At 55.4% G+C, this 19,966-nt stretch overlaps 2 protein-coding genes across 2 annotated transcripts; one reads left to right on the top strand and one right to left on the bottom strand.

Moving 5' to 3' along the window:
• Positions 1 to 5,593: 5,593 nt before the first annotated feature.
• Positions 5,594 to 12,438, top strand: BCAS2 (BCAS2 pre-mRNA processing factor). Its single transcript, XM_032958491.2, has 7 exons — positions 5,594 to 5,841; positions 6,661 to 6,753; positions 9,651 to 9,721; positions 10,104 to 10,265; positions 10,752 to 10,802; positions 11,173 to 11,253; positions 11,944 to 12,438. The coding sequence occupies exons 1-7, from the start codon at positions 5,767 to 5,769 to the stop codon at positions 12,098 to 12,100; spliced, it is 690 nt and encodes a 229-aa protein (XP_032814382.1). The 5' UTR covers positions 5,594 to 5,766; the 3' UTR covers positions 12,101 to 12,438.
• Positions 12,439 to 12,440: 2 nt separating this feature from the next.
• On the bottom strand, positions 12,441 to 18,122 carry ADO (2-aminoethanethiol dioxygenase). Its single transcript, XM_032958490.2, has 2 exons — positions 17,475 to 18,122; positions 12,441 to 15,123 (listed from the first exon to the last, which is right to left on the bottom strand). The coding sequence occupies exons 1-2, from the start codon at positions 18,063 to 18,065 to the stop codon at positions 14,704 to 14,706; spliced, it is 1,011 nt and encodes a 336-aa protein (XP_032814381.1). The 5' UTR covers positions 18,066 to 18,122; the 3' UTR covers positions 12,441 to 14,703.
• Positions 18,123 to 19,966: the final 1,844 nt, after the last annotated feature.

Genomic DNA, 19,966 nt, shown 5'->3' with positions numbered 1-19,966 from the left:
TCGCCACCTATTATCGTCGATTTGTAAAGGGATTCAGCGAGATTGCATGCCCCCTCACCCAACTCACCACCCCTAAGAACCCCTATCAGTGGACGGAGGCCTGCCAGACGGCCTTCACCACCCTCAAAGACCACCTCACCCACACCCCCACCCTGGCTTTCCCCGATTTCACCACCAATTTTATTTTAGACACCTACGCCTGCAGCAGTGGGCTGGGTGCGGTGCTGCCACAGGTGCAGGGTGGGACAGAACGGGTCATCGCATACGCCAGTCGGATCCTGAGTGGGGCCGAGCTGAATTATTGCGTGAACCGTCAAGAACTGTATGCCGTGATCTTCGCGTGTAAACAGTTCCGACCGTATTTGTACGGCCGGAAATGTCGGGTGCGCACCGACCATTATGCCCTGCAGTTCCTCCTTACGTTCAAGGAACCACGGGGGCAGATGGCCCGATGGTTGGCGCAGTTGCAGGAGTATAACTTGCAAATCGAGTACCGAGCTGGGCGTACACACGCAAACGCAGACGCCTTGTCGAGGCGGCCCGCAGTGTGCACTGAGACAAGGACGGAGGAGGCCGGCCCGTGCTTCACGGGGGGACGCTGCCGGCAAGCAGTGGGATCCCGGGGGCGTGCTGAGACTAAAACCCCCCTTGCGGGAGAGAGTGCAGTATGTGCCACAGAGACCCCGGCAGGAGGAACCAGGAACCCGGAGGACCACCCGGCGGGCACGGAGCCCACACCCCGGAGCCCGACGGGTCGCTTAACCTCACCTGATCGGATCCAGGAGGACGTCGGCTGTGCCTTCCCGGGCCTGGACGACGAGCAGCTGAGACGAACCCAGCTGCGGGATCCAGATCTGTTCGGCGGTGGAAGCGGCCCTACGGGAGAAGAAGGACACCCTACCAGGACCCTGGAGTGGTTTGTATGCCCGGTTGTGCGTGCAGAACAGGGTAGTGCGGGAGCTCACCGAAGCCGGCCAGCCTGGGTGCATCTGTGTTCCCGCCCAGGTGCGACCCCAGCTGCTAAGGCTGGTGCACGAACAGGTGCTCGGGGGCCATGACGGGGAAAGGCGCACTCGGGAGACCCTGCGTGGCCAGTATCTCTGGCCCAAGTTAGCACAAGACGTGGCCGCCTGGGTACAGGGCTGCCGCGCGTGTCAGCAATGCGGGCCGAAATCAGCGCGATACCTGGTACCCCTGAGACCGTTCCGCGTCAGTCGAACAAATCAGCTGGTTAGGATCGACCTGCAAGGGCCATTCCCGCGATCCCACCGGGGCAACCGATATATTCTCGTAGCGGTAGAATACTTCACACGCTATCCCTGTTCGCCTACGCCACCACGGTACACACATCTATGGGACAGACCCCGTTCCTGATGATGTTTGGTCACGAGTCTCGCCTGCCCATAGATCTGCTGTTCGGTGTCCCTCCGCCGCAACGGGAGGAAGGGAGCCGCCCAATGGAGCACCTGATGGAGATCCTACAAGGAGCTAGGGTCCGGGCCTACCCGCAAGGCGAGGCCGCCCACCAGCAGCAGGAGCAGGGCGCCCGACCCCGAATAGAGCCCCCCTTTTTCTCGGCGGGCTCTAAGGTGTGGCCGGACAGGTAGGGAAGCTAACCACCTATTGGCGGGGACCCTGGACCATGGGGCGACAGATCTCCCCCTGGACGGTACTGATTCAAGGGGGGGAGAGGGGCCGGGAGATGGTAGTCAATGTCCGGCGACTAAAACCATGGAGTGCGGCCCCAGCGAGGGAGGACCCCGCCGTTCGAGAGTCCCAAAACCCCAGGGTCCCCACACCCCCCATACCCGGGGACCTCGCACAGTATATGGGCCCCACGGAGCCCCGGGCCCCAGGGGGTCCCGACCCGAGCCAGGAGAGACGGGGACGACGGCCCCTGAACCCTACCGCCCCCGAGTTTGTCTCCCAGCCCGCAGGGACCCAGGACCGGAGAGAACCACTGGAGTGGAGGAGACCGCGACCGGAACCCCGAGAGACGAAGCCACCACCGCCGATGCCAGCCACGAGAGCCGGACAAGTCCCGTGGACCCCGCGGCGCTACCTCGTAGGGGCAACCCAGGCGAGGTGCTCCAGTCAACCCGGGACGGGGACTGGCACCTCAGGGGGCTGTGTGGTGCCACCGCGGCGGAGCAGCTCTGTCGGGGACCGTACCCACTGCCATGACACCACCACCGGGGGGTGACAACGCCGACGCGGCGCGCCTCGCCGCCCCCCCCCCCCCCCCCCCGCACGAACGCACACACACCCCACGTAGAGCCGGGAAGGGAGGTCATCTGGCCGACAGGTTTTTATCCAGAAGCCCCTAATGGGATCAAGCTTCATGATTTCCTGCGGTCGGGAAATTGGGCGAACTCCCCCCGTAGCTGACGCGCACCGCAGCGCCGTGACCTGATATTAAAATTACGTGGTCACGCCTGAGGCCGCAGAGCCACCGCGGATGAAATCGCGCACACATGGCACGGGGCGTGGGATCGGCGGTACGCCTTTGTCATAGATGGAATTAGGGACTCCAATAACAGTGAGACAGGAGCATTCCGAAATCTGAATGGACAAGGCAGCACGGGTGCGGAAGCATCAGAATGCCTTTTGTTTTAGGTAAGGTTACGGATCCGAATGTGAAAGAGACGAGAATAACTCAACCTCTGAATGGACAGGGCAGGCGTGGGTGCGGAAGCATCTGAATGCCTTTTGTTTTAGATAAGGTCACGGATCCGAATGTGAAAGAGACGTGAATAACTCGTCCTCTGAATGGACAGGGCAGGCGCGGGTGCGGAAGCATCTGAATGCCTTTTGGGTGGATAAAATATGGAGGCTTAGCGTAGCAAGAGGGACTTCTTCTGAAAATCATTGCGGTCCACGGAGCAGGAGAGTCAGCCGTTCGAGACCTCCGTGTGACGAGCTCCAGCGCAGACAGGCTCAACCCTCTACGGAGACGACTCACAGCCTCGTCCTTCTACAGCGTTCAGCGCAGCAGAGTGGAAGTAAGCACAAGTGAGAGAGAAGTGAGTTTGAGAGATTTAATCAAGAGTGGGGAACGGAGCGGTAGGCAGGGTGAATTGAGCCTAGGATTTCCGAAGGATAGGGAGGGGCAGGGGTCAAAGGGCAGTGACATCACTCGTACACGCGTAGCCGATTGGAGGGGGTGTCTCGGAGATTGTTTAAAGGGCTGTATGAATAATCCCACGTGCACCCGGACGAGTCTACCGTTGCTCACCGCGGGCACACGCTAAACAAAGGCCGTATGGATAATCTCGCGTGTACGCCGCCCGTTCATCTCACGCACACGCCAAACAAAGGACGCACGAATAATCTCGCGTGTACGCCACCCGTTTGCCTCACGCACACCTTAAACAAAAGGGCATATGAGTAATCTCACGTGCCCCTGTACGAGTCCGCCGCCACTCACCACACGCACACGCTAACCATGAGCTTCACGCATGGGCGAGCGCAAACACGTGGGTCCATACGCACACGCGCGCAAACACAGGGTACAACGACGCAGGAACCCCGGTCGGGCGTGCACACAATGGCCGCCTCAACAGTTACCCGCGTGCAAATCCCTGTACAACGACGAGCGGACTCACACCACCATGCACCCGTTCCACACTCGCAGAAACCACACGACAAGGTTTATTGATCACCAACAGTTTATTCTCAGCGAGTCCGAGGCTAAATATCACGTAGCCCGGAGTCAATATTAGTAGAATAACTAATCTATTCCCGACGGTCTCAGAACCAATCTGTCCCGTCTATTTTGAATTAACCTCCCTAGGCTTTTACGCTTAAATCCCAACTCTCCCTTTCGTACTCACGGTTTGCCTCAGATGCGTGGGCCATCGCGGAGAGACGAGGCTGCACGAGGTTCTTGCTGGGAGCGGGGCCTGGCTTCGCTGAGACTCGTCACACGGACGACCCAGTGGCCGGCAAGCTGACTGCTCAGATGGCTGTCTTGAGGAGAACGCGAACTCCCATCGTCGCTCTCCCCTCCCATTTTATCCTTCCCTACATCAAAGGTCTGCCCGGCTAACCCGCGATACCCCACCGCCATTGGTGCGCCCGCCTCGGTGCCTTCACAGAGGTCCGCTTCCCTCTCTACCCATCAACAGGGGCCGCCGCTGGGCCGTTGCCATTGGCCACAGCGTGCAATCGTACTTTTCCGGCCAATCAGATGCTTCCCCTGGTGCTCGTGTGGACCTAACTGCGGCGACTGAGTAGCCTCGTCGTGACCATGCAATTGCACGTCAATTCACGGCTCCGCGGTGTAATTCAACCTGGGGGAAGTCGGCCAATTCCCTGGCCCCAGGAAACCGTGGGGGATGTCCTTACGAAGAGGTGAAAACCTGGAGGCCAGGTGACATTTCCACGAGGTCCTACGTGGGAGGTGTATGTGTTGTGTGTAGTGTGTGTGTAGTGTGTGTTGTGTGTGCTCATGTGGGGGGTGGTGAGGGAGGAGTAGCGTCGGCCCGGACGCTCTCCCGTGGTGGCGTTGCAGGCACGGCTCCGACGGAGCGGCTTCGCTGCTATGGGACCACAATACTACTACGGTCAGTAGTTTACTCAGTCAGTAAATACTACTATACAGTCAGTAGCTACTACTGGCTCAGTAGATACTACTGTACAGTCAGTAGATACAACTGCAGAGTCAATCGATACTACTTACTCTGTTGTATGTAGGTGTGTAGGTATATATACCTACGCGGGGATTTCTGCAAGTCTCTTAGAATTTTGTTGGTGGAGAAATGGACAAATGGTCCACCGGGCTTTCACAATAGCTTAGTATCTGTGTATGTAGATGTAAGGTTTTTAAGATAAGTTTTGAAATATATTTGTCGCTCGGGCAACGCCGGGTACTTCCCGCTAGTTTTATATATTTGGATGCACAATCGGTTGAATTAATATGTGAAGGCCAGCGCGTATATGTAAGTACCCCAAATAAACACAAACATTTGGGTACCACAACATATTCGGAACCTTCAGTGGACGTGTATTTTTTATGTATACATGTCCACATGATAAGCCACATCGTTGCGCTATCATTTGAGGCCAGGTTGCTTCTGAAAAATAAGTTATTAGCTCAGTGGGCTTTACCTGTTAAGATTCTAAAATATAGTTTAGTCTGATTTGTATATATATTTAAAAGCGATTTGTTAACCTTCCTATACTTTGCACTCCTATCGTGTTTTATATTGTTTGTTGTTGTAACATTCTGACCCCGTGCCGCCACTGGACATGTCAAAAAGGGCTTTAAAGCTCATCGGATTCCTCCAGTGTAAATAGAATGATTCTGATACTGCATACACTAATCCATGGATTTGCCGTGTAGTATACATCCAGCAGTAATGCAATGATAATAAAAACGTTCTGAAACAAGGCAAAGGAGCTGTCAGGGCCGACTGTTTCTGGCGTTTCTAAGATAGCTTCCCTCAATGTCGAGACGACGAACTCAGTTTTGATTTCGACTGCAAGCTTCCCCTAGCAACCGTTGTTGGGGCCCCGTGGGGCATCCCATAGCAACGGTTGCTGCGGGTCCAGGGGGGGGGTTCCGCTGTGGGAAACAGGAACCGGAAGCCGGAGTCGCCACCTTTAACCCGGAGCTGCTTCTCCGCGCGTGCAACCACTCCGGCGTGTTCTAGAATCTCCGTCTCTGTGTCTCTATAGCCGCGTGTCCCCGCGTCTCTCCGCGTGTCCCCGCCTCTCTCCGCGTCTCTCCGCGTTGTCCCTGCGTGTCCCCCGGGTGTCTTCGTCATGGCGGGGGAGGTGGTGGTGGACGCGCTGCCCTACTTCGACCAGGGCTACGACGCGCCGGGCGTCCGCGAGGCGGTGAGGCTGGGGGGGGTGGGTGTGATGGGTCTGGTTTTTGTGAGGTGTGTGTGAGCGGTAGTGTAGCGGTTAGCGCGCTGCGCTATGAACCCGGCGACACGGGTTCGATTCCCGCTCACAGCCAACACCAGTGACGATTATCTGAGCCGGTCCCGGGCCTCCGATAGGTCGACTCAGCCTCAAATGAGTACCTGGTGCGGTGGATAAAAACATCGCCACTGGGGAGACTAAGGCAGTCGGGCGTGGTGCTGGCCACCCACCCCTCGTGTACCGTTCCGGCCTTCATAGGTGCTCGCTAACAACACTCGCCCCTACAGTCTGTTAAGGCGATCTTTGGTGCGTGTGGTGTCTATTGACGTGGTGTGTATGTGTGCTGTGTATGGTGAGTATTGGCGTGGTGTGTGTGTGGTGGTCTGTGTGGTAAGTATTGACGCGGTGTGTTTGCGGTGTGTGTGGTGAGTATTGCGGTGTGTGTGGTGAGTATTGACGTGATGTGTGTGGTGAGTATTGACGTGGTATGTGTGCAGTGTGTGTGGTGAGTATTGATGTGGTGTGTATTAACGTGATGTGTGTGATGAGTATTGACGTGATTTGTGTGCGGTGTGTATTGACGTGATGTGTGGTTAGTATTGACTTGGTGTCTGTGCGGTGTGTATGGTGAGTGGCGTTGTGTGTGTGGTGAGTATTAACGTGATGTGTGTGGCGAGTATTAACGCGGTGGTGGTAGTTAGTATTGATGTGGTGTGTATTGACGTGGTGTGTGTGTGTAGTGTGTGCGGTGTTCGGAGTATTGATGCGGCGTGTGCGGTCCTGTCGCAGGCCGCTGCGCTCGTGGAGGAGGAGACACGGCGATACCGCCCGACCAAGAACTACTTGAGCTGCCTCCCTCCTCCTGAGCTGAGCGCATTCGAGGTGATACCTCCAATGACCACACACACCTCGCCACACCACCATCACTCACAACACTACACGCAAGTCACCACACAACACAATGTCGAGCAGACTCAGAAGTCAATTACCAGAGTAAATTACCGATTGAGTTCTACCGCTCTTTTTCAAGGGTGACTCGGCCAGCAAAGACCCGACAGCAGCAAGTGTTACAAATTAATAAATAAACATATCAAATACTAAAAAGATACAATAAAGTAATTATAACAGGATGTTACAAATCACTTGCAATAGTCCCTCGGTTAACGGTTTAATCCGTTCCACGAAAACTACTGTTAACTGAAATAACTGTTAATCGAATTAATGTATAAGTTGAAAAATAAGTAAAAATCACTGAGTCTGCAAGAGAGCTGTTTCCACTGCCAGAAAAGAAAACATAATGTAAGCAAAGCCAGTCAAAGTTTAAATGCTCATAAATGGGTGTCGCTTGTTGGCTGACAGCATGCCTCAGCCCCACTTACAAGTGCTCGGATTGGCCGAAATTGACGCCCGGTGCATAACGTAAACATAACGTGAGTCAACATTTTAACGTCAGTTGAAACCATGGGAGGTCCTATGGGAGGCGAAATGTTCACCAAAAAACCATAAACCGAAACCGTATTCATTTTAAATGTAATATCACCTCCACTGAAGGGGGTATCAAAAGATTGTATACTAAAATAAAATGTAAGACAATGTTTAAGTAAAAGCCAGGAGAAAATAGTGAAGCTTGCACTCCCTTATAAACACCACTAGTAAGGCATTCAAGATCCTTCGAGTAACTGATGTCACTGTTAACCGAGGGACGACTGTATGTCCATTCCAGTGACGTGCGGCCAGGTCAATGGCTGAGGAGGCACTGGCTAGTGTCAGAGCCAAATTCACACACTGAAGGGGGCGTGGCCTCACGGAGGGGGCATGGCCTCACTGAGGGGCGTGGCCTCACTGAGGGGGGCATGCCCTCACTGAGGGGGGCGTGTTCGACACGTCCTCAGTGAGGCAGATGTCATAGCTGCCTCCCCTGGTGCTTTTTCATTGCAGTTTCATGACGAGACCAGCGAGCCTAAATATCTTTATACACATTCGTGAAATAAGTTACCTGGAGTATGGAAGGCGAGGACATGAAATGAAGCGGTCTACAAACATTACATTGGTGACACACAGAGAGATAGTAACAGGCACGCGCTTATTGCCCGCGCTCCATCCAGTTACTGAGGGGTTGTGCAATCAGAGGGGAGGCTGAGCTCGTCGCTGCCTCACTTCTCGTCTCTTCCTGTATTTGCAGCGGAGCTCCACAAATTTGGCGATTTTGACTATGAAAATGATTGGAATCGTACAGAAATGACATTTATAACACAGATCAGTGGAAAAAATCTGCATTTTTTTTTACTTTTCGTAACAGCTATTTTCATTGGAGTATGACATGTGAGGCCCTGCCTTCCCTGACCGCACGTCCCTAGTCCATTCACACTTGTTTGTATTGTGGTGATCCCGAGAGAAGACACCAGTTGTTTCCAACACTTTAGAGCAGCAGCTACATGAAACACTTTTTAGTGTGTTCTTGTACGCGCAACGTGATGTCTGTCGTGGTTACGGTGTGTGTGTGGCATCTGTCAGTCATCTCAGTTAACTTGATACTTCACGTGGCCTCAAAGTGCACCTAGCCTGGCCCGGGCACCGTGGTAACGTCACCGCCACTTAATGGTGATTATTGTATGGTATATGATGTGTTTGAACATTCCACATGGCTACCTGCAGTTGTTCGCTGCTGTTTTTGGAGGAACCCCAAGGGAGGGGGCAGGGGGGTTCAGTCTTCTGACACCGCTAAACTAGGTTCAGCCAAGAGATGTGAAAGGTGCCGGCCCCCCTGAGGCCACATGCACAAGCTTGGTTTGATCCTTTGGTCATTTCCTTGAAGGCGGAGGGGTTACTAGACCCTCACACACGTCCAGAGCCACTGTTGGCCTTACCATCAGCCCCACCGAAACAAAGCACCTGCTTATAAAATACTCCACACTATCAGCTCTCCATGAGTGATGGGGTAGTTGCTTATGACCAGTTCCGGTTTGGCAGCATAGGTCTCGCTCTGAATCAGTCGAGCGGCATTATATTTTCATCAACTGCGTAACACTGTGGAAGAAACCTGGCCTGTCATGCCATACAAGGCTTTTGGGTCTTTGTCCCCTTTCTCTATGCGTTGAAAGAACATCTGTGCCATTTTGAAACATTCAGGCTGGCCTGTCTACGGTCCACCTTGGTTTCAATCGGACTGAATTGGGTAATGAGCTCACAGATCCTTGAAAGATCTGAACACAATCCATAAGTGAGTTCCTCCAGCAGGCGAGGTTGCGTTGGCTGGGAAATGTAGCCTACATGCCCAGCCCACCACATGCCCAAGCGGATTCTGATTGGCCAGATAGAGGGGCACTAATCGAGCATGGCACGGGCTAGAAAAAGAGATGGGCTGATGCGGTACTGGAGGATGTAGAGTTGAGTGGAATTGCCGATGACTGGTACCAGCAGTGTCAAAATTGCCCTCTGCGGAGGAGGCTCGTGAAGGATGGTACTGGGCATTTGAAGGCAGTCACCCTCCAGCAACAGCAGAGGGCAGAGGAGTGACGCTCACGAGCGGAGCGTCGAGTGGCTAAAACTTAGCAAGTTGGCACAGTGGGGAGCACAGGTGGTGCATCTGACAGTCATCTCAGTCACCTGGGTCGATCCCATGACCTGTCAGCGGGCCTTCAACACTTCACGTGGCCTCGAGGTGTACCTAGCTTGGCACAAGCATCGTGATGGCATCACTGCCACTTAGTGGCAAAAGGCAGTGGTTGTTGGTGGTGTGTGATGGTGTGTTGTGGGATGTGGTGTGTGATGGCGAGTAGACGGAGATCATGCGGAATGAGTTTGAGCGTCTGGCTGCCCGACAACCCATGGAGCTTCTGAGCATGAAGAGGTGACTTCATCAACGCCATAATCAACGCCATAATCAACGCCATAATCAACGCCATCATCAATACCATCATCAATACCATCGTCAACAACACCATCACAGTACCATTATGATCACCATAACCACCATCATCATCATCATGACCGTCATTATCATCATGACCATCATCGCCTTCATCACCACCACCATCAACACCATCATCACCACCACCATCAACACCATCACCACCGTTCTCTTTGAGTCCCCATGTATCTGTGGCTCCCCCCACGTGTCCCTGTGTGTATTCCCGCGTGTGTCCCTGCGCGTGTCCCCACTTATCCCAACGTGTCCGCACGTGTATTCCCACACGTCCCCGTATGTCCCCGCATGTCCCCGCGTGTTCCAGGTACGAGCTGCCCCAGCCCCTGGCGGGCCAGCGGAATGATGTGTCGGCGTGGCAGGACAGCGTCGCCAACTCGTGCGCACAGCTGGAGCACCAGGCCGAGCGGATCCTCAACCTCACGCTGCTCGGCTCGCACGGCACTAACGCGTGGCGCGCGCACACGCAGTACGCTCACAGTGCATGTACACAGTATACGGTACACGCAGTTCGTATGCATTACACAGTATGAATGCAGTACACATACACAGTAAGCATGGCACCAACACGTGGCGCGCACACGCAATACGCGTGCAGTACACACACAGTATGCACGCAGTACGCACACGGCACCAACGCATAGTGCGCATGCAGTACGCATGCAGTATATAAACTGGACACGCACGCAGTATATGCACACGCATTACTTAGTACACACATAAGATACACAGTATATAAATGCAGTACACAGTACACACGGCCCCAACGTGTAGCGCACTCACGCAGTATACGCAGCACTCGCATAGTATGCACGTGCAGTACAGGACGAAGTGGGGTGTGTGCACGAGGTGTGTGGTGTGTGTACACGGTCTGGTATGTGTACAAGGGGTGTGACTGGGATGTGACTTGGGTGTGCAGTGTGTGGTACATGCTGGGGTGTCTGGTGTGTTTTAGGTTTCTGTCTCAAATGGCTGAGCAAGCACAGAAGGAGCTGCAGAAACTGAGGTCAGTAGTTAGGGTAACACATTTACATCGCGTGCGTTTACACCTGTGTGTGTGTAGGTAGCGGATAGTGCTGTCGCAGGTAGTGCGCTGCGCTACGAACCCTACGACCCGAGTTAGATTCTCACTCTCGATTATCTGAATCGGTCCTGGGCATTCCCTAAATCGACTTGGCCTCAAATAAGTACCTGGTGTGGTGTAAACATTTCCACTGGGGAGACAAAGGCGGCCGAGCGTGGTGCTGGTCACCCACCCCTTTGTGTGCCGTGTCCTTGATAGGTACTCATGAACAGCACTTGCCCCAACAGTCAGTGTAGGCTACACGGGGGATCTTTGAGTGACTGTGTGTTCATGAACCCATGCGTGTGAGCAGGAAGGACATCCAGGACATAAACTGGCAACGCAAGAGCGAGCAGCTGAGCACTGGGGTGGAGCTACGGAGAATGGAGACACAGTACAACTTGCCCATCACCACACTCTCACCACAACTCACCATATCCTCACCACACCCACACCACAAGCCATCTTTACCACATCTCACACATCTGATGGTTATGCTTGAGGTGGTTGTGCTGTGGCTTCTTGTTGTTGCCGACAGTGGTTGTGGTCACTGGCGGAGCCAGTTGGGGGGGGTGGGGTGGCACGTGCCCCCCCAATGATCCGATCGAAATCCCTAATTTCGATCGGATCATTGGGGTTTATTAGTAATAAATCGGCATTTTGCGACCCCCACTGCCACTGTGTAGCATATTGCGTGCCAGGGACTCTGAGATGATAGGACAATAGTCTGAGTCCATAATTGGCAATAACAGCAAAGCAGTTATAAGTGACTCAAAAAATTGTGCGCAGTTGCGTATACAGTACAGGACTTCCTTGAAGGCATTCACCTTCAGCGAGCACGATGCCGATCACACAACGCGGTTCGAATTCGACCCTCGATCGACGGCTGTGCCATCACCGCAAACGCGTCGAATAAAAAGCAAGGGACAAGTCCTTACTTACTAACAACTCCTATCATTTTTCATTGCTGGAGGGGTTGTTCCCTCTACCTGAAAATCCTGGCTCCGCCATTGGTTGTGGTGGTTGTTGCTGACGGTGGTTACTGATGGTAGTTCTTGCTGATGGTGTTGTTGTGGTGGTGCAGGTGGGCGACCCTGGTGAGCAAGAATTATGAGATTGAGCGCGCGGTGCTGCAGCTTGAGGCGGAGGTCGCCTCACTCAAACAAAAACAACCGCAACAACCATTGCAACAAGCACCGCAACCACAAGGCGAGGAGGAAGAGGAGAAGATGGCACCCTGACGCCTTCATGACAACCATGCTCATACACCATGGCAACCAAGCAACACCCACACACGACCCACTGTGTCTGTGATAGCCATGCAGCACCCCGTCACCGTGGCACGTGCACAACACCGAGACGTCACTGTGACCAGAGAAAGTGCACACACCCTGTTGTCACCATGATAATCGCACATCACCCCAATGTCTCCATGACAACCACACAACACCCACACCATTGTCACTGTGGCAACCACACAACACCCCAAAATTACCGCACAGCCACACATCAACCATCATGGGGCGGTCCCCCCCCCCGCCACACGCTGTCACCGCACCAGAATAAACACTGACACTCATCGAGTTCTCTCCAGATTTTATTGTGGTTGCGGTCGGCGTCAAACGTGTCTCTGGACACGGCCATCGTGATGCGGTGAGACGGAGAAGCCAGGAGAGTCTGACCAGAACGCTTCCGTTGTGTCCTCGCGGGAGATGATGTGCTGAGGGACGAGGTGGATGCACGGGTGTCGTGGCTAGAATGCTGGTGCTACGACGAGGTCATCGGGCGTACAGGCCGTTCCTCCTTCGGTGTCTGTTGCGATGTCCGACGTTTCTTTGCACGTGTTGGGAGCTCGTGGAAGTTTGGGCATCCAGTCGCCGCGCACATCACCTTCCCCGGCAAGGTCACGCTGATGTGCGAGTGTTTGGTTAGCGGAGAACCGTAGCAGTAGTCGCCATTCCCCACCAAGTAGCAGTGACATCACCATAGCGGTTGTGCCAGGCTAGGTGTACCTTGAGGCTACCAAGGTATTGAAGGCTCGGTGGTAGGTCTCCAGGAAGTCCCGGGTGCCATGGGTTGACAGATGACTGGCAGATGCACCACCTGTGCCACCTACTGTGCCAACTTGCTGAGTTTTAACTGCCTGGCGTGTCGCTCGTTGTGATCGTTGCTCCTTTGTTCTTGGAGGGCGATTGCTTCCAACTCCCCAGTAGCGTCATTCACGAACCTCCTCCACAGAGGCTGATCTTGACACTACTGGTACCAATCATCGGCAAATCCACTCAACTGTATATCCAGTACAGCATCAGCCCCCTCATCTGGCCAAACAAGCTATTTGGGCATGTGGTGGCTGGGCATGGAGGCTACGTGACCCAGCCAAGGCAGCCTTGCCTATCGGAGCTCACTGACAGGACTGACCAGATCTTTCAAGGATCTGTGAACTCGCACAATCCAGTGTGCTTAAACCCAGGATAGATCATCGGCAGGCCAGCCTGAATGTTTGTAACTGGCACAGATGTTTATTCAAAGGGATCCATGTTTTGCAACCATAGAGAAGGGAGGGCATAACTGTCTGAGAAGACCTGCAGCTAAGTGTGGAGTGATATACCAGGTTGATTCCACACAATGTTACACAGCTAATGAAAAGACAATGTCGCTCAACGGATGTGTAGCAAGATCTCTGCTGCAACACCAGAATTAGTCATAAGCACACTGTATGAAAACGTTTCCACAACTGCCCCATCACGGAGAGTGGAGTAGGTGGAGTGTTTGACGAAACAAAATACCCAGGAAGGTGCTTTGTCTTTGTGGGGCTGATGGCAATGCCCCCCACCTTTTAGTAGCACGCTCCAGGTTCAGCAGCAGAGCGTCCAACTTCCAACAAGTCAATCACAATTACCAGTTCATCAGCATACATTAACATGGTTGATTACACCTGGGCATCGATCAGCCTCCCATTGTATCTGTACCTTATGGAAATTCCTCTGGTACAGGCATGTAAAGCGTCTGGAACTATTTGGTCACAGAAGATGTTAAATAGCGTACACAGCCATACTCACACTTATCAAAGACCCCCAAAGTATTTAACTCGCTGTTAGGGCAAGTGCTGTTAGGAGAGCACCCATTAAGGCCAGCATGGCACACGAGGGGGTGGGTGGCCCGGCTGCCTTTGTCTTCTCAGTGGTGATGTTTATACACCGCACCAGGTAATTATTTGATGACGAGTTGACCTAGGGGAGGCCCAGGACTGCCACTCATTCGTCATGAGCGGGAATCAAACTCGGGTCACCGGGTTCACAGTGCAGTTTGAAAACCACTGCCCCACCACTCTACACCTCGCACGCTAATTTATGTACATTTACAGAGATAAATAAGTGCTAATTAATTACAAGGGCAATAATGATAAAGAAATGGTTTCGGGTTAATTCAAAATATATGTCACACTTGATTATTCTGATTCATGTGTGTTTAGTTATAGATCTGTAGATTCTACACGAGATTCTGCAAGTGTATTACAATTTGGAAGCATTGATTCAGTTCAAGCAAACTGGACCGGTTTCGAAATGCAGTGTCTCATCAGCAGAGCCAGGCTTGCTTGAATCAACGCTGGTGATCTGCAGGATGTTTATAGGCACGGACCCTCTCTGTTAGACGTGGGCCCTACTTCTACGCAGAACCCTGTAGTACACACACACTGATAACTAATAATTCCTGTACAGATTAACTCCAATGTCGATTCTCCACTCAGCCAATGGCAACTCAAAAATCACGACATCTAACCTTAATTCATTATCACCATCGTCGCCATCTCACAGAGTCCTATCACTGCCGATCCTCGGTGAGCCTATATGACCGGCGGGCCTGGATAATCCTGCGATCCGCACCAAAACTCAGCTGGCTGCGGAATCTCCAGCAACCAGCAGGGCTCCCCCACACCATCATCACCACCATGGTCGTCGTCGTTGCCGCCATGATCACGGTGGAGGTGGTGGAGCGGCGCGGTGGACTGCGGGAGGAGGCCGTGCCCCGGCGTGGCGGTGGCCGGCACGAGTGGGCGGTAGTAGTGGCAGTCGCGGCCCGTGTCCGGGGAGTAGGGGGGCGCGAGGATGTCGAGGAAGGCGGCCGGGCCGCCGACGGCGTCCACGCGGTGGAGGTTGCCGTGGTGCGGCGTGAGCAGGCGGCAGGGCGCCAGCGGGGAGAGGCGCTGCTGCCCGCGGTAGCGCGAAGCTCGCACGAGGGGCCGCTGCCACGCGCGCAGCGGGGGCTGTGAGGAGCGGGCACAGCGCGAGGGGTGAAGTCTCATTGAGTCACAGCGCCGCACAAACAGATGTCACCGATTGCTGCACTTTGTTTTTCTTTTGTCATTGTGGTGACCCGGGTCACTTGCGAATGCGACTCCTATCCTGGTTTCTCGAATTCTTACCGGGTTACACAGAACGGACTTGAATGAAAGTCACCATAAACCAAGACACCAATCACTCGCTTATGGGTCTTCTCTGTTGCGAGTCTGGGTATCTCTGTATGGGTCTGGGTATCTCTGTATGGGTCTGGGTATCTGTGCTGGTCCAGGGGTCTCTGTGCGAGTCTGTCTCAAACTCTGGGGCTCCATCATTCTCTGACAGCATTCCGGGTATCTACCACGAATCGTCCCGTGGCTCACTTACCCATTCAACTCCATCCCTCACCAACTCACCTCCCTCACACACTTTACCTCCCTCACCCACTCACCTCCCTCACCCACTCACCTCCCTCACCTTCCCTCCCTCACCCACTCACCTCCCTCACCCACTCACCTCCCTCACACACTCACCTCCCTCACCTTCCCTCCCTCACCCACTCACCTCCCTCACCCACTCACCTCCCTCACCCACTCACCTCCCTCACACACCTCCCTCACCTACTCACCTCCCTCACCCACTCACCTCCTCACACACCTCCCTCACACACTCACCTCCCTCACACACCTCCCTCACCCACTCACCTCCCTCACACACTCACCTCCCTCACCCACTCACCTCCCTCACCCACTCACCTCCCTCACCCACTCACCTCCCTCACCCACTCACCTCCCTCACCCACTCACCTCCCTCGCACACTCACCTCCCTCGCACACTCACCTCCCTCACACACTCACCTCCCTCACCCACTCACCTCCCTCACCCACTCACCTCCCTCACCCACTCACCTCCTTCACCCACTCACCTCCCTCACACACTCACCTCCCTCCCTCACCTCCCTCACCCACTCACCTCCTCACCCACCCACCTCCCTCACACACTCACCTCCCTCACCCACTCACCTCTCTCACCCACTCACCTCCCTCCCTCACCTCCCTCACACACCTCCCTCACACACTCACCTCCCTCACCCACTCACCTCCCTCACACACTCACCTCCCTCACCCACTCACCACCCTCACACACTCACCTCCCTCACCCACTCACCTTCCTCACCCACTCACCACCCTCACCCACTCACCTCCCTCACACACTCACCTTCCTCACCCACTCACCACCCTCACCCACTCACCTCCCTCACACACTCACCTCCCTCACCCACTCACCTTCCTCACCCACTCACCTCCCTCACCCACTCACCCTCTCACCCACTCACCTCCCTCCCTCACCTCACACACACACTCACCTCCCTCCCTCACACTCACCTCCCTCCCTCACCCACTCACCTCCCTCACACACTCACCTCCCTCACACACTCACCTCCCTCCCCCACCCACTCACCTCCCTCACACATTCACCTCCCTCACCCACTCACCTCCCTCACCCACTCACCTCCCTCACCCACTCACCCCCCTCACCCACTCACCTCCCTCACACACTCACCTCACACACCCACTCACCTCCCTCACCCACTCACCTCCCTCACCCACTCACCTCCCTCACACACTCACCTCCCTCACCCACTCACCTCCCTCACACACTCACCTCCCTCACCCACTCACCTCCCTCACACACTCACCTCCCTCACCCACTCACCTCCCTCACACACTCACCTCACCCACTCATCTCCCTCACACACCTCACCCACTCACCTCCCTCACACACTCATCTCCCTCACACTCACCTCCCTCACCTCCCTCACCCACTCACCTCCCTCACCCACTCACCTCCCTCACCCACTCACCTCCCTCACCCACTCACCTCCCTCACCTCCCTCACCCACTCACTCACCTCCCTCACCTCCCCCACACACTCACCTCCCCCACACACTCACCTCCCCCACACACTCACCTCCCCCACACACTCACCTCCCCAGCCCACTCACCTCCCCAGCCCACTCACCTCCCCAGCCCACTCACCTCCCCAGCCCACTCACCTCCCCAGCCCACTCACCTCCCCAGCCCACTCACCTCCCCAGCCCACTCACCTCCCCAGCCCACTCACCTCCCTCACCCCGTCCCTTGACTCCCCTCCCCACTGCCGCTCAACCCCGGCAGGAGCCCACTCACAGCCTCTATCACTGCTCTCAAGGCCCCCTTACTCCCTCACCCGCGAACCCCCTCCGTGAGCCGCCTCGGGGCCAGGTGGCCCCCCTCCTGGCCCCCCTCTTGGCCCCCCGTGACCCGCCGTGACCCGCGGTGACCCGCGCGGTCGTCACCTTGAACTCGGGGGGCCCGGGGTCCCCGACGCGGCTCCCCGCGGCATCCCGTGGGGGTCCCCGGTCCCACTCGCTGAGCCGCAGTTCCCCGTAGAGGACCTTGAGGAGGCCGTGCATGCCGGGGTGGTCGTGCAGCGGGATCGAGGCCCCCGCCCGCAGCACGAAGATCCCCATGGAGAAGTGAACCCCCTCGGCGATCTCCATGTAGCTCACGGGGGGTGGCCCGAACCCCCCGGACATCGAGTACCCAGCTCCCTCCTCGTCCTCCTCAACCCCTTCTCCCTTCCTGGGCGCCACGTTCACATCCTCGGGCCGCACCGCGTCCAGGAGGGCGCGCAGGGCCGCAAGGTTCTCGGCGAAGGCCGCGGGGTCCGAACCCCGGGCCCCCGAGGGCCTGCTGAAGGTTCTGAGCGCCTGCCTGAAGATCCCCTTCACCGCACCGCCCGCCATGGCCGCCCCGGCTCTGAGCTCCTCCTCGGCTCGCCCGCCCGCCATGCGAGCTGCAGGACGGGACGGGGGCCGGCTGGGGGCGGGGGGCGTGCGACCCCCGTGTCGCCATGTTGGGTAGGGAGACAACAGCGCTCGTGCCATGCTAGGTGCACTTTTCCCGCGCTCGGTGGGAGACACTCTGTTGCCCCAGGCCGCGCGCACTGTGAACGGGGGCAGTGGAGTGGCGCCCACCCGGCATGGCACAGTGCACCTAGCATGGCACAGTGCACGTAGCATGGCACAGAGCACCTAGCATGGCACAGTGCACCTAGCATGACAAAGTGCACCTAGCATGACAAAGTGCACCTAGCATGGCACAGAGCACCTAGCATGACAAAGTGCACCTAGCATGGCACAGTGCACCTAGCATGACAAAGTGCACCTAGCATGGCACAGAGCACCTAGCATGACAAAGTGCACCTAGCATGGCACAGAGCACCTAGCATGACAAAGTGCACCTAGCATGGCACAGAGCACCTAGCATGGCAAAGTGCACCTAGCATGACAAAGTGCACCTAGCATGGCACAGTGCACCTAGCATGGCACAGAGCACCTAGGATGGCAAAGTGCACCTAGCATGGCACAGTGCACCTAGCATGGCACAGTGCACCTAGCATGACAAAGTGCACCTAGCATGGCACAGTGCACCTAGCATGGCAAAGTGCACCTAGCATGGCACAGAGCACCTAGCATGACAAAGTGCACCTAGCATGGCACAGTGCACCTAGCATGACAAAGTGCACCTAGCATGGCACAGTGCACCTAGCATGGCACAGTGCACCTATCATGGCACAGTGCACCTAGCATGGCAAAGTGCACCTAGCATGGCACAGTCCACCTAGCATGGCACAGTGCACCTAGCATGGCACACAGCACCTAGCATGGCACAGTGCACCTAGCATGGCACAGTGCACCTAGCATGGCACAGTGCACCTAGCATGACAAAGTGCACCTAGCATGGCAAAGTGCACCTAGCATGACAAAGTGCACCTAGCATGGCACAGTGCACCTAGCATGGCACAGTGCACCTAGCATGACAAAGTGCACCTAGCATGGCACAGTGCACCTAGCATGGCACAGTGCACCTAGCATGGCACAGTGCACCTAGCATGACAAAGTGCACCTAGCATGGCACAGTGCACCTAGCATGGCAAAGTCCACCTAGCATGACAAAGTGCACCTAGCATGGCAAAGTGCACCTAGCATGGCACAGTGCACCTAGCATGACAAAGTGCACCTAGCATGACAAAGTGCACCTAGCATGACACAGAGCACCTAGCATGACAAAGTGCACCTAGCATGGCACAGAGCACCTAGCATGGCACAGTGCACCTAGCATGACAAAGTGCACCTAGCATGACAAAGTGCACCTAGCATGACACAGCACCTAGCATGACAAAGTGCACCTAGCATGGCAAAGTGCACCTAGCATGGCACAGTGCACCTAGCATGGCACAGTGCACCTAGCATGGCACAGTGCACCTAGCATGGCACAGTGCACCTAGCATGACAAAGTGCACCTAGCATGGCACAGTGCACCTAGCATGGCACAGTGCACCTAGCATGACAAAGTGCACCTAGCATGACACAGAGCACCTAGCATGACACAGTGCACCTAGCATGGCACAGTGCACCTAGCATGGCACACAGCACCTAGCATGGCATTTGTACCTGGCATGTCAAGTGCACCTAGCATGACAAAGTGCACTTAGCATGGCACAGTACACCTAGCATGGCACAGTGCACCTAGCATGGCACAGAGCACATAGCATGACAAAGTGCACCTAGCATGACAAAGTGCACCTAGCATGACAAAGTGCACCTAGCATGGCACAGAGCACCTAGCATGACAAGGTCTCCCTCGCTCGTTGGGGATCGAGCGCTCAGTGTCCGGGTGGATTTACGTGACCAGTGGGACAACTCGCGAGGCCAGGCTGGAGCAGGAGTGAGTGGATGGATGGGTGAGTGAGTTCGTGAGTGGGGTGAGTTGAGTTTGTGAGTGG

Source organism: Petromyzon marinus, chromosome 21 (genome assembly GCF_048934315.1).
Source record: "Petromyzon marinus isolate PM22_M1 ecotype Great Lakes invasive population chromosome 21, UKy_Petmar_22M1.pri1.0, whole genome shotgun sequence".
Lineage (NCBI taxonomy): Eukaryota > Metazoa > Chordata > Hyperoartia > Petromyzontiformes > Petromyzontidae > Petromyzon > Petromyzon marinus.
This window is presented reverse-complemented; position numbering and strand designations above follow the sequence as displayed.